The sequence below is a fragment of the Cynoglossus semilaevis genome, chromosome 8, assembly GCF_000523025.1.
Source record: "Cynoglossus semilaevis isolate Cse_v1.0 chromosome 8, Cse_v1.0, whole genome shotgun sequence".
NCBI lineage: Eukaryota > Metazoa > Chordata > Actinopteri > Pleuronectiformes > Cynoglossidae > Cynoglossus > Cynoglossus semilaevis.
Window position 1 is genome coordinate 21671549 of NC_024314.1, and position 14478 is coordinate 21686026.

Below are 14478 nucleotides of genomic sequence, written 5' to 3' on the forward strand. Positions count from 1 at the left end.
AATGTCGGTGAACAACACGGAGCTACAAGGACAGGAGTCATAACCGGGGACCTGTTACACACCATCATCATGTGTAGTCACACACACACGCACGCACACGCACACAATTCACCCACGGAGTGAAACTGATGAGGTGATCAATGACCTATTCCTGTCCACGACTCTGGAGACTGGTGATTCACACGCTGCAGCGTGGAGTTGATAAATCAAGGAGTGGTCAGGATTACAGGAACGCTTTTAGAGTTTTATTTTTCGTTAGAAGTTAGTTCGGTAAAATGTATTAACAATCAGGGTTTCATTTTATTCCCTTCGGTGTGACTCATCAATGGGGTTTTTTTTCTCTCTTCACACGTGGAGCAGTGACATCATCAGCTTTGACGCACCACCTTGACGACAGGTGTGTGTGTGTTATAAATGATCTTTTCCTAATCTCATTTACCTCCCGTTGTTATAAATTACCTTTTCCTAATCTCATTTACCTCCCGTTTAATCATGGTGCGTTCCATGAACCTGGGAGTTTAGAAATTTGAAGAAAAATGTTAAGAGGAATGCAGCTGAACGTCGAATGTCCTACGAGTGAAGAAGAGGCAACGCGAATAACCCTAACTTGGGTAAAAAATTAATATAATAATAATTTGATGCATTGAATTAAATTAACGTGTTCGACTAAATGAATAATTAGGTAAAACGTTTTCATAAATGATATGTAGTTTGAGTAGTGTTTCAAGTTGTGCGACGTGTGTGAAGACGAGCTAGCTTACATATTAGCGACAGGTGCGATGCTAATAAAGGCGGCTAATAAAGTACTCAGAGCCGCCGTTTTCATCCTCTGTTTGATTCATCATAAATAGACAGAATTCCCGGACTAAAAAGTATCTGTTAAATAAAACAGTACAAATATTAAATCGTTGACCAAGTGCTGTATTAATGTTCCACTTTGTTGACCTCAAACCTGGAGGATTAAATGGAAAATGTCAGCGAACCCAGCTTTATTGAACGCCACATGAGTTCCTCTGCAGTGTGTGTAAGAAATTTGTATTCCTTGTTGGCAGAGACGTTTACGGTCAAACTGAAATCCTTTTTTTTTGTACAGGCCACATAAACACCAATCATCATTGTCCTCTCTGGGCTTCTGTACAAAGATGGCGGTATGACGTGGCAGACTTGACCTTTAATGCTGTCGTAACAGTGGAAGTCGCTGCTACAGAGACTTAAGATGAGGCTTTGGCCTCAAGACAACAACCAGGAAATCCTCTTTACAGCTGGAACAGGTTCAAATCTCCTTTTCACTTCCTTCACCTTTGACCTACAGGGAAGTAAAGCCAACACACTTCAGTTTTTTTTGTTTTCTTGACAGAAAAGGTCTTCACTGAGCGCTAATCACGTGAGACACAAGGTAAGAAGAAGAATCCCTTGCTCTTTTTAAGAACTAAGTCAAATGGAGCTACCCTTCCTTTCCCTGCAGGTGGAGCTGAAAACATAGTTTAAATGGCTTCTTCGCAAAGTGGAGTGTACTGTGGAAACATTTTGTTTTATTTAAATCTAATCTTGTAGATTATAAATAAAAAATCGTACACCTTTTTTTGCCGATATTTACATTTACTTTAAAATATGGTTACATTTATTCTCTGAACATCTCCCACAACTTCAATCTTATTTTATTCTGTAATGGCAGTTGACATCACTTCAATCTTTTTTTATTCTGTAATGGCAGTTGACATCAACTCGTATCACTACTACCACCTGTTGAGTATATTTTCCACTAGAAAACGTTTTCACGTAAAAAACATTCAGACACATTGCAAAAAACCCAAAAGAAAATCCAGGCAGAGGGCAGATCACCACCATACTCTATTTTTGTTTCCCTCAAGTACTCATAAAGTACTCTTTAATGTACTATCTAGAGTTCTATGTACATTCTGGCGGAAAATTTATTTTTTACTAATGCTGTTGAAAGATAGGGGGAGCTGCTGGCAATTTAAGCTCTCATTGGGGAGAGGGCGAGAAACACCCTGGTTCATTAAAAGTCTGAACGTTCGGTGTGAAATACGACACAAGTCTGAGTCAGGTCACACTTGTCAGTCAGAGTCGAGTCACCGAACAGCAGTTGGACTTGTGACTCTGGGACTCAGGGGATTATAACATTGACAGAGTCGGTCCAGTGGAGTTTGTCACAGAGGACAAAACCCAAGTACTGACTTGAGACGAACACGTCCACATGTGACAGAGTTTGACTTTTGATGAAATAACGTGGAAAGTAGTTCGAACACTTGTCGTTCTTTGTGTTGACGCCGCTGTGTTGCAACGGTTGACAAAGAGACTTTACATAACTGTGAGACCAAGTGGCGGTGGTGAATCAGGCCCTTTTGTGCATCTGTCAGGGACAAGAAACTCTTTCTACGAAGACATCAGCAGAAACGCGTCGTGACTCTCAGACATCTCAAACGCTACAATCAAACTTTCATGTGTTTTTTTTCTTGTTTCTCGTTGGGTTTAAAAGAGTTCGTCAAGGCTTCGATAACTGATGGAGGAGTTTTATTATCCTCCTGTTTCCTTGTGTTTACTTCACTTGACCCCCCCTGCTGTAGCACGGGGCGACTGCATGCATGTAGGAGAAAAGAGCTTACAGCCGGGAGCGGCGTGTGATTGGTTCTGTTAGAAGAAAAGAGGATTAGAGGAACCTCTTCCTCCGTCTGTGTGTGAGCGTCTCTTTGTCTGCGTGGGTGGTTGTCTTTGCATGAGTGGCGCGTGTGTGTGTGTGTGTGTGTGTGTGTGTGTGTGTGGGCAGCAGGTGCACACAGACCTACCTGGTGTGTGTGCGCTAACCAGACAGTGAGGCTGGGTGAGGAAAGGAGGGAGAGAAGGAAGCCTTCAGAGATATTTTTAGTCGACAGAATCTCAGTGCTCAGGAGCGGTTGATGGTGGAATTAGAGGCGTGCCTGGTAGTTAAGAGGGATGAGAGGGGCTCAGGACTGATGGACTAGAAATTAAACCTCACTTCAGTTGGTTTACGTTCACTCTGGTGCCGCACGGCTCCAGGACTCGGCAGGAAATGAAATCTCTGGTCTGCTGAAATCCACTGAAGTTCAGGTACGTTCAGTAACTGACACTGGCTGTACTGTATGTAATTGTCTCTGAAAGAGGAGGGGTCTGTAGGTTAAAGCCCTCCGTGGAAGGATCTGGTAACTTTCTTAGAGGAGTCAGATCAGCTGTCGAGACTCTAACTGGTCGTGAAAGTGTCATAGCTGTGTTCACTGTTTTATAATATAAACCTTCAACTTAAACTTTAACTTGGTTAGCGTTTATAAGGTGTTTTTTTTTTTTTTTCTATTTGGCTCAACTTTCAGCATTATCGTTAATCTTCAGGGCAGAAGACGATGCCTTTGTTCACATCTTTGCACTCATTTGCCCCACAGTGTATTCAAGTTTAATGAAGACGCTGTGATCTGGTTACCAGGCTCCAGTTACACAGAGCAGGCTGCACGGCTCACACATATACTGGATCTGTCCTTTAAACACTGTACAACGGCTGGAGAGGAGTTCAAAACATTTGTCATCAAACTATCTTTATTTAAAGAAACTGTAGAATTATATTTAACTCCAGTGGGGATAATATTACATATCTGATTCAGTATCCAATAGAATAAATATGAATGGACTCATTCAGGTACAGACTGAAGCTTTAAGAAACTTTTATATTTGTATTAAGCACAAAAAAAAAAAAAAAAGAAAACTTGTATCAGGCCCTAAAGATTGTAGACAAAATGTGCTTTTAAATTGAGGGTCGTGTCGCAGTAACAGGTTTGTAAGGTGACGTTGTACAAGAAAACACCCACTTGGTTGAGATATTTCTTCTAGTATTAGTTTCTGTTTTTACTATTTTGGCACAAGTTACTATTTGAAATACATTTGGGAAATTAGTGATATTTTTTTTAAAATTGTGATAATTAAATAATTTTAAATAGCAGTGCTAATTTACAGTGCTAATTAAATGAGCTCTTGCTAAACAGGCTAAACATACATACATATACATATATATTTATAAATATACACAATACTCTTTGATTTTAGTAACAAACAATTTACAAAGACATATGTAAATAGCAGCCACAATTAAATGAGCTCCTGCTAAACAGGCTAAACATACATATATATACATATACATTTATAAACATAGACAATACTCATTGATTCTAGTAACACAAACAACTTACAAAGACATATGTAAATAGCAGCCATGTGGGGTCATTTTTCTGCTGATATACTCCTGTATGCCGACGATAGCTGGTTTTATTTTATAATTTTCCTAGTGTATTTTAGTTTGTCTTATTGTTTTCCTACTAGTATGGGAGTGAAAGAGCTTTAATGTCCTGATATATTTACAAAAAAAGAATTTGAAGTTTGATTTGTGTTCTGTTCGATCTTCATATCTTGTGTGGTGCATGAGAAAGGCTGGGTGTAGAAGTGCAGCACAGAGCACTTCTCCCCAGGCCTGTGTTTGATATGCTGTATTTGTGGTTGGTTTTTGTGCGCATGTGGGTGAACACACACACACACAGAGGAGGAAGGAAAGAAGAATTCATGCGTCTCTGGACTCTCCTTCCTCCTCGCACTGTACAGACTTTCAAGCCTCAGTGATCAGCTGGGAGCAGCAGAGGAATCTCTATACTGCCGTCATTTATCACTGACGACAGGAGCACAGCTTCACCTCTGCTGACACTAGCACCAAGGTTAGGTGAGGAGATGATGGACTTGGCAAAAAAGAAATTTAATATTTACACATGGAAGATAATGTAGGAGGAGAAACATTATGTACAGAAAAATGCTGTGGGATGTCAGGGAGGAGTCAAGGTCACAACTGTGATAGCTGGGAGCCACAGCATCTTTCAGGGTCAGCACTTTATTTTCCTTAGAGTCTTTTCCTATCACTTTAGATATCTTATCAAACCGACTTTATTTGTGTTGTTGAATGCTGCAACTTTCAAGAGAATATTAACAATATTTATCTAAGAATGGAATAAAGGCAAGGCTGCAAGGTTAGCAATGCTCGATCAGGTACAGAATTGAAGATGTCAGTTTTTTATTCTTCATTCAAGGTCTGATAATCAGTGAGGGAGTTTAGCCAGGAATTTGTGAAAGCGATGCCGTTTTGTTAAGATTATACGTGGTGTTTTTAATCATAACATAAAAAGTAATATGTTGAAAATATATAGTTTATCAGAAATTTTTATTCATCAGTTACTAGACATTTCAGGCGACCCCATTTGAATTCCTGGTGACCCCATGTGGGGTCGCGACCCCGAGGTTGAAAGCATAGAAGGGAGTAAAAATGTTTGTTTTACACTGAAATTATTCTGAGGCATTGATACATACAGTTGGTCCAGAACGTTTTTTGATCATCTGATCATGTGACACTGCCGTGTCCAATCAAACTCAGTATGCAGCTGAAGAGGTGACGCGTAGCAGCGAGTGTGGATGTGGACTGGAGCTTTATTTTAAAGTGTGCAGTACTGTATCTCTACCAACTCTCTTGTTATCACCCTTGGCCAGGTACTTGGCCCATTAGTTGTGTGCATCCAGGACACATCTGCCCCAGAGCTGCACACACACACACACACATGCTTGAAAGACACACACAGACAAATGAGCCCTTGCTGTCTATACAGACACACACATGCTTGAAAGACACACAGACAAATGAGCCCTTGCTGTCATATTTCAACACATCTGCATGATGTACAGCAGAGCTGATGGATTTTTAATATCCTTCTGTGCAGATCTGGCGGCTGGTTGTGCTCACACTCGCAGCACAGAGCAGCGAGATACAGTACACGCCAGCCTAGTGTGTGTGTGTGTGTGTGTGTTTGTTATGCTGAAATAATGCAATTGCATGATTGCGTTTCCGTGTTTTTGATTGGTGTGCGATGTTGTCATGTGTCAGCTGTGTGCTCTCGCCGCTCCGTCCCCTTCCTTTTCATTAGAGAGCTGCTGTATTAGGCTCATGTGGTCTAACACACACACACACACCTCGACGCACACAGACACACACAGTCAGTCAGTCACAGTGCTCATCAGCAATCAATTCTTCACAAGAGGAGAGGAGATGAAGAATTCATCATGATTCATTTGGCAGCAGATAACCTGATTTTCACTCAGTCCTCTGCGGCGCTCCACCTACACGTTAATGTTTGAAAAGAGAAACAGCTGGGTATGTAAACAAAACACCATTACTACATATATGACAACAACAAGTTCATATAATTACGGTATTGGCCTGAGGTGTCATTAAAAATATAAACAACGTACGATACTAGTGTTTTCCAGTAGTGAAGTTACTAAATTAAAACATTATACAAAATATACAGCTCAGCGTTTACTACCAATAAGAAAAAAATAGAAAAATAAACATGATCAGAAATACCTAAGGTGACTAAAATATCTAAAAACCAAAGCTAAATTAACACAATTAAATAGAATGACAAACTAGTAAAAAAACATTAATTACTTAGTCAGAAAATGTTCACCAAAGCTAAATTAACACAATTAAATAAAATGACAAACTAGTAAAAAAAAATTAATTACTTAGTCAGAAAATGTTCACAAAGGTGTGATTCAAATGCACTAAAAATAAATTGAATTGAATTATTTTTATTTTGTCGGAATCACAGTCAGCTAATAAAAAATATTTTAATTGTTATTGTTATTATCTGTCTCTGGCTCAGACATTTCTTCAGTTTTATCTTTTTTTTTTTTTTTTTTTTAGAATTAGACCCATACAGAAGATCAATCCTGTAGGTCCGTCAGGTTTCGTTAGTCCTTCCCCTTTAAAACACATTTTTATCAGATGTCTTCTGATCATCTGTCCGACACTGAACATGCGCATTGGGCAGGAGCAGTACAGTGTGTGTAACTTGTAACTGCTGTACATTGGAACAGAACGGAAGTAATATTTACCTACAAAATAAAAGACTAACACTTTTAATATACAGTAAATGAAATGTTTGCCACTAACACCTTTTTTCTTAAATTATTTTAATATTATTTTATTATCTTAAATTCTTGTCTCTTTAATTTACTTGTATTTTTTACTGTCGTATACTATATAATATTCATGTAGTTGATATTTAAATAAATCATATTAACAACTTGATTATTATTATTAGAAATATGATTAATAATAATAATTATCAATAATAATTAAAAAAAAATCGTTATTTTAATATTTATATTTATCTTTTCATGTAACAATAATACACTGATGTTGTAGACGTCGTTGTTGGCTTTATTTTGTAAGGAAAACCGGAAGTCATCCTTTGCGGCTGTGTGCGGTTGTAAACCAGAGAAACCTCCTGACTGGAGAACTGTGGTGACTGTGGTGAGCAGCTGCAGATGATGCGCGACACACGGAGCGAAAAAAACAACAACCAGCCGAGAGCAGCGAAATGGAGACAGCGATCCAGGAAATGAAGTAGCTGCTGAAGAATAAGATCCAAAAGAAAAAAAAGAAAAATGCTCCGACACTCTGAGGGACAGCACGTCCTCCACTGCCGCCGTTGCTGCCGCGCGTTTCGGAGATAAAAGCGCGGAAGATCCGCTCGGATCGTGCATTGATCTGAACCGAACACTGACTGGGGTGGGGGGGCAGGACTGGACGGGAGGGGTCGATCATGGGGAACGAAGCGAGCCTGGAAGGAGGTGATGGGCCCGGACTACCGGAGGGTCTTGCACCTGACGGTAAAGGAGGCTTCATCCGCGTCTCCGATGGCTCTCCGGTCAACCTGGCGGAACTGAGCGAGGAGGAGAGAAGGCAAATCTCCGCCGCGGTGTCAAGGGCGCAAAGCAGGCAGCCTGGAGGAGCAGCAGCAGCATCAGCATCAGCAGCAGGAGGAGGAGGAGCACGAAGGCAGGGCTTTATTTACACTGCATTTCCGTCATTTTATTCCTAAACATCATCTTTTAACGTATAATGAGACGTCGGATTATGACGTGTGATCGTGTGCAGCATCATCTAAGGATGTGTTCGAGATGCTATAAGGAGGCAGTGGTGCGTTCACGCCCTATTGAAATCCTCCAAGTGCTTTAAGGAAGTCATTTTAACATTGCCACTAATGGTTTTGCATCGACCCGTGTCAAAAATGAGGGAGACTGGCGTCTCATAGCTGAAATATCCACATGATTTCATGTTTATAATCGTTTTCAGGAGCATTTGTTTCTGTCTCTAATTATTTCTAAGAGCCTCAGTTGAAGTATCCACTCCTGGAGAATTCTAGGCCTGAAAAACCTGAGCCTGATTTGGTTGTGTCTTGTTTGTGTGTGTGTCTCTCTCTCTGTGAGATCACAGAGTAAAAGAGACACACCTCCAATATTTGTGCGAAATTTCCGAAATGCCTGCTGGGTAAGAGAATCTGTCGTGCCCACAGTGTGTTTTTTTTTTCCCTCTTCCTCCTCCTCCTTCTCCCTCCTCCTCTTCCTTCCTTCCTCCTTTTAGCTGAATGACGCCTTTAACAGCCACCAGAACAAATTTAACCACCTTTATCATCTAATTAAATTAAGCTAATTAGGATTTCTTTTCCCCAAAAAACGTTAGTGGAAACAAAAAGGACTGGAAGGCATGTTACGTTTTGAATTTCTCTCACTGTGAAAAGAATCCCCATTATCAAAGATGATTCATTCTTTTCAAATACTCAATGGCTCCGGCTACCAAATAAGTCTGGGACGACTTTTCCAGAACATACAGTTTTCCCTGAAGGGCACCAAATTTTGAAGAAAAAAGTTGGGGAGGGTCAAAAAAGGTGATTCATTCTTTTCAAATACTCAATGACTCCGGCTACCAAATAAGTCTGGGATGACTTTTCCAGAACATACAATTTTCCCTGAAGGGCACCACATTTTGAAGAAAAAAGTTGGGGAGGGTCAGGATCAGCCTTCCTATTGCTCAAAAATACTTGAAATAACATTTTTAGTTATTTTTTAGTTATCCTGCTTTGCATAGCAATGTTTTGAAGTGCAGTTTTGTATCCAGTTGACCATACCTAGTTTAAATGAACACATAGCTCCCTCTACAGGGGAGTGATGAGCGCTCTTTATTATGTTTCACTAAGTGGAAATTGTATCGAGAACTCACCTTAAAAGGTAAAAAAAAAAACATTCAACAACATTAATATTCAGATTTCTTTTAACACAAAATGCCATTTTAAAGATATTATTAGATAATATGACACGTGGAAAAAATAATGATGTTGTTAATAAATCAGTGGTCTGGTTCAGTATTGGCTTTAAAGTGACTGTACAGCTGCTAATTGGCTCCAACTGGGGCTACGATGGTTATTTATATCTAAATTGGAGTCTTGGAGGAGGGAGGGGTTGCATCAATATTCATACGACTATATATAGAGCAGCAGTTGAAGTCGTCATTCACAGACCACCCTCCATCCCTTCTATTCTAGGTTTGTTTTGTCAAGATTCTGATTTCATTTTTTCTGTTGATTTGAATGGGAGTCAGCCCGGCGCTGTCCACGGTGCTGAAACCAGCTCCACACTGGATGAGACATCAGAAGCAGTGTTTACTCAGCTCTCTCGCCCTGTAAAGCCTTGAATTATCGTCTCATTGTAATGACATTATGCTAATTAAATGCTGCGTTTATTACAGCATTACATTTTACTGCCTGGAAAAGTAATTTATATCGGATATGACTTTTGGAGACAGTCCGTAAAACCATTGCATCTGCACCAGGTGGGTCCAAAGTCAGGACATCGTGGCGCTTCATGTGGCCTAAAATTTGAAATAAAAATAAATCTGAGACCTTCAAGGTAAAAAATGTTTTACATTAAGTTTTAACGTAATGTTCATTCTTCAATGGAGTGGACTTCTTTTTCTTTTTCGTCTTTACTCTTGGTTGTATTTTTGTGTTCAATTTTCAACATATTACAGGTCAGACCAACTTGGTCACTCTGGTACGATTTGTTCTCACTGTCTGTCTGTATTTTGGTGACATGGACGTTCCAGATGTGGATGTGTGTCCAGCTGTGTGTGCTGCTGGTTCGTTGTTCGTAGTACTTTTCAGCCTGACTTTAAAAAGATGTCTCAGCTGACCTTAACAGAGCCGTTCAGTTCACCTCTACCCTAATGATCTATGCTTTATGTCAACCACCACTAACAGGGCTGTTAGCTGTACATTTTATTTCACTGAAGAGGTCTGACAGTCTTGGTGTTAGCACAGTGATAATGTTAGCTGGAATCAGAGGTTAAACAGTAGCTTTATATAGAACATGAGCCACGTTTATTATGGATACTGATGCACTTTGAAATAAAAATAAATATCATGTGCTTATACCTTTAATTTGTTTAATTACATTAGTTCACCCACAAACATTCTGCTGTGACTTGGGTGCGAGTTAAAAACACTTGTTTAAAAGTTAAAAAAAAAAAAAAGATATAGAGAATATAGGATATAAAATTTTGTACTGAGGAAATTAGGTCTATTTCATTGAAATATATATGATATAGAGAATATAGGATATAAAATATACTGAGGAAATTAGGTCTATTTCATTGTAATTTTTTTTCAAAATACTGGATGAAGAAATGACAGGTTTAGTCTCATAAACATTTTTTTCAAAATACTGGATGAAGAAATACCTTTTCACCAACTAATAACCTCTTTGTTTTGTTTTTCTCTAGACCCTCAGAATCTGATGTTCAGCAAAGATCCCCTCAACCAGGGGCCTCCAGGGGACAATCAGGTCTCAGTAAAAGCAGAACTGTAGACGCATTCAACCAGGGTCCATTTGGCAAGGTCGCACCAGGCCGCAGCCCGTCGTCTCTTAGCCTTTTTGAGTCCAGATTTCGGCAGGAGCCAAAAGACTCTGAGACCAAGTCCTCAGGCATGTTTGGCTCCAGCTTTCTTAGCGGGGCCAACCCGCTTAGTGCAATGTCGTCCATGACTTCCTCTGTCTCTTCGTCCATATCCTCCATGGGCGACTCTGTCAACATACCCAAGTTTGGACTGTTTGGGGATGATGAGGAAGGATCTGCAGCGCCTGATTCCAAGCAGGGAGTAAAAACGCCGGTGAAGGGCCCTCAGCAAGGACCAGGTTCCAAGGGACCACAACAGGCAGGACCACAAAAAGGTCAGGCCACACCTGGGCAGGGACAGAAACCAGGTCAAGGACCTACTGGGCAACAAGCCCCCAAACCCGGTCAAGGACCACCTGCTCCAGGTGCTAAACAAGGTGGCCCTTCACAACAAACACCAGGGAAGCCTGGGCCCAAGCAACAAGGACCACCTGGAGCTAAACCTGGGGAGCCTGCTAAGACTGGAGCTCAGAAGGGGCCAGAAAAACCCGGAGGTGGACTTTGTCCCCTCTGTAAGACCACTCAGCTAAACACCGGATCAAAGGAACCACCAAATTACAGTAACTGCACTGAGTGTAAGAGTCAGGTCTGCAGCCTCTGTGGATTCAGCCCCCCAGACTCAGCGGTAAGACGGCAAATACATGACATGACTTTTTTATTTGGTTTTATATTGTTTACTAATTTAAGAGGACGTTTTTTCACTTGTGCTAGAATTAATGATTTATTTAGACAAAAAAAACTCTGAACAAACTGATTTAAAATGTACAATAACATAACTAATATTAAGTCAGCCGTAATATTTATATAAAAGTGCAAAAAAAAAGAAAAGTACAAGCAGGGGGCAGTGTCCCTGCCATGGACACACTACCTTAGACATGTTCGTTAAAATAGTTGGGGACACAAACAATTCTTTTTATGGTTTTATTTTGAAGACGTTTTAGTCATTACTTACTTTTAAATAAATTAATAAAATAATACTTCTATGAGATGACATTGAAATTAGCAGCCCGTTAGCTGGATGTTCTATCCTCTCAGCCTTTCTGGCAGAGAGGTAGCATCACATAAGTGTCGCACAAGATTTGAGGAACAGAAGGACCATATGGACACTGGGAATGTTGATCAAGGTGACTCATGTCATGGATACAGGAAGAGACTGTGGCAGAGTTCACAGTCACACATGTAGTGAAAAAAAAACACTAGTGGGCTGTGAATGCAGCAGAACAGGACGACTGCTTAGATCTGCACCAGCATCTCTTGGGAAAATGTTAAAGACGTTCTGACTTCACTGCAGAAGTGTCATAATCAGAACTCTATAGGGTGCTAGACTCCATTTAAATTTCACGCTATAGGTGTCATTGTGTAAACACGCACATACAAAAACGTCAGATCATGATCCAACTGTCAACATTATCTTCAGAGCACGTGAGTTTGCACAGGCCTGAAACCAAGGTGATATCCCGGCTCTGAACACAGACCACAGTGGTGTTGTTCCCTGATTTGTTTGTGAACAGGTGTTGATATACAGTGTCTGTGTGTGTGGTCAGGACAAATACAATGAAAGGCCGGCCTTTATCTTGGTGTATGCATTTACAGTAGGTCGGAAAAAAAGGGATCAATGGGAGGTGCTGATGGATGAGGAGGTTCTGACTGGGTGTTAAACATGTACAATTGAAATGTCTAGATTTTTTTTCTATGTCTGAAATTAAATCTCGAATTCGATCCAAATAAATAAAACAACAATGAAACATTAAAAAAAAAGTCGATCCAGCCAGCAGCTACAAAGAAAAATAAATGAATCTTCATGTTTAGTTTGAGCTAACATTCAGCTCTTTTACCTCTTTGTTTCAGTAAATGTTGACAGATTTTATGCCATTATTGAAAAGCACTACGCTATTGCTGCACTTTTTTTTTTTTTACACAGTTTTATAGCTGGTAATTATATTGTGTTTTCTTGAAGCCCAAAGTACTGCATAGCTGTCCTACTTTATCGTAGTTCCAAGTCAGATTCAGCTAATTTTATGTAGCAAGTTTTTACTATCATATAGTTTCGGCGTATGGAGAAATCTCTATAAATTATTAGCCTTGGCTGTTTCTTAGCAATTTTATGTTGTAGGAAAAATTACCATGTATAATCAAACTATGAAAAAAGAAAAATAGAAAATATCCACTGTACTTGTGGATTGCGGATTGCAATTGGGTAGATCAGTTATAACAAAGAAAGAGTATTTAGAAACAAATTTAAACAAATTACAATCTTCAGATCATGGGAGGTCGTCTGGTCCTGGGGGTACATTTACATTAATTAATCAGGGGCTTTTTCTTCAGCCCCTATGGTTTGTTATCACAACATTGTGCTGCTTTGTTTTTGTCAAATTTAACAGTTGTTTGTTTTCATGCTCAGGGCAAAGAGTGGCTGTGTCTAAACTGCCAGATGCAGCGAGCCATGGGTGGTATGGAGCCTCCTGGCATGGCAAAGGCCAAACAAGGCTCTGCACCTCCATCCCCACAGAAACAAGCTCCGGGCAAACCTGGCAAGCTGTTAATAAAACAGCAGAGCACCACCGACCAGGGATTAACACCACCAACCACGCCAAAGCAAAAGTCTCCTGGCTCTACCTCTCCAGGACCGCTTTCCCCCAGCTCCTCAGCAGGATCTCCGAAAATCGACCCCAAAACAGGTCGGCCCATTCAGCAGAAGTCCACTCCTCAACAGTCTCCAGCTAAGACCAAACAGGAGTCCAGCTTCTTTGGAGGACTAGGAGGGTTCAGCTTAGGAGGCCTGACTGAGACAGCGAAGCCTCCCGCAGCTTCTTCACAAGCTTCTGAGTCTGTAACAGGGAAACTTTTCGGTGGTTTAGGAGGCTTGATGGACTCGTCAAAGCCCCAAGAGAAGCCTCCAGAAAAGCCGCAAGAAAAGCTTCCACCAAAGCAGGAGGAGTCAGTGGCTGGGAAGTTGTTCGGAGGTTTTGGAGGGTTGTCAGAATCTAAACCTCCAGCCAGTGCTTCTCAGATGTTCAGCTTTGGATCCTCCCTCCTGAGCTCGGCCACAAATCTTGTCACCGGAGAGGATGAAAAAGCAGAGGTTTCTCCACCAGACTCCCCTGACTCAGGTCCCGGTTCACCCCCAGACTCCCCGTTCTCCGAGCCTGGAACACCGCCGGACTCCGAATCGGCTCCCGACACTCCACCGGCCCATCTCACGAAGCCTCGAAGAACAACGTCTGTGGAGGTAGAGGAGAAGACCTCGGCCGCAAAGCCTCAGCAACCTCCGGCCTCAGTCAGCTGCCCTCTGTGTAACGTGGAGCTGAACGTCGGCTCATCGGACAAGGCCAACTACAGCTTGTGCACCGAGTGCAAGAAGACGGTGTGTAATCTCTGTGGTTTCAACCCTACTCCTCACTTAGGAGAGGTAAGAAAACATTTTTATCGTTCTGTCACTACACCGCACAGCAACTTCCAGTAATTTATGCACTCTGACACATATTTTTAGAACGCAAACATCCTCTGGATGTTTCAGTGAAATAGGTCACCGAGGAGATACCATCAGAATCTTTTCGCTCTGCACTTTCTCCCACAAGCTTCCAGCAAACTGCTGCGAAACAGCGATGGTGTTTTATTTGTCC

The 14478-nt window shown here is 41.0% G+C and overlaps 1 protein-coding gene and 1 long non-coding RNA gene across 2 annotated transcripts in view; both read left to right on the plus strand.

Moving 5' to 3' along the window:
* Positions 1 to 452: 452 nt before the first annotated feature.
* Positions 453 to 1569, plus strand: LOC103382766 (uncharacterized). The gene is made up of 3 exons (XR_521948.3): positions 453 to 611; positions 1094 to 1271; positions 1358 to 1569. It is a non-coding gene; the product is annotated as an uncharacterized LOC103382766 (long non-coding RNA).
* Positions 1570 to 7275: 5706 nt separating this feature from the next.
* The window catches only part of pcloa (piccolo presynaptic cytomatrix protein a), a 49951-nt gene continuing 42748 nt past the window's right edge, over positions 7276 to 14478 (plus strand). The window contains exons 1-3 of the mRNA XM_017034417.2: positions 7276 to 7903; positions 10682 to 11480; positions 13257 to 14264. Of these exons, the coding sequence (XP_016889906.1) occupies positions 7668 to 7903; positions 10682 to 11480; positions 13257 to 14264 (2043 nt within the window). The 5' untranslated portion in view covers positions 7276 to 7667. The remainder of the gene's footprint in view (positions 7904 to 10681; positions 11481 to 13256; positions 14265 to 14478) is intronic.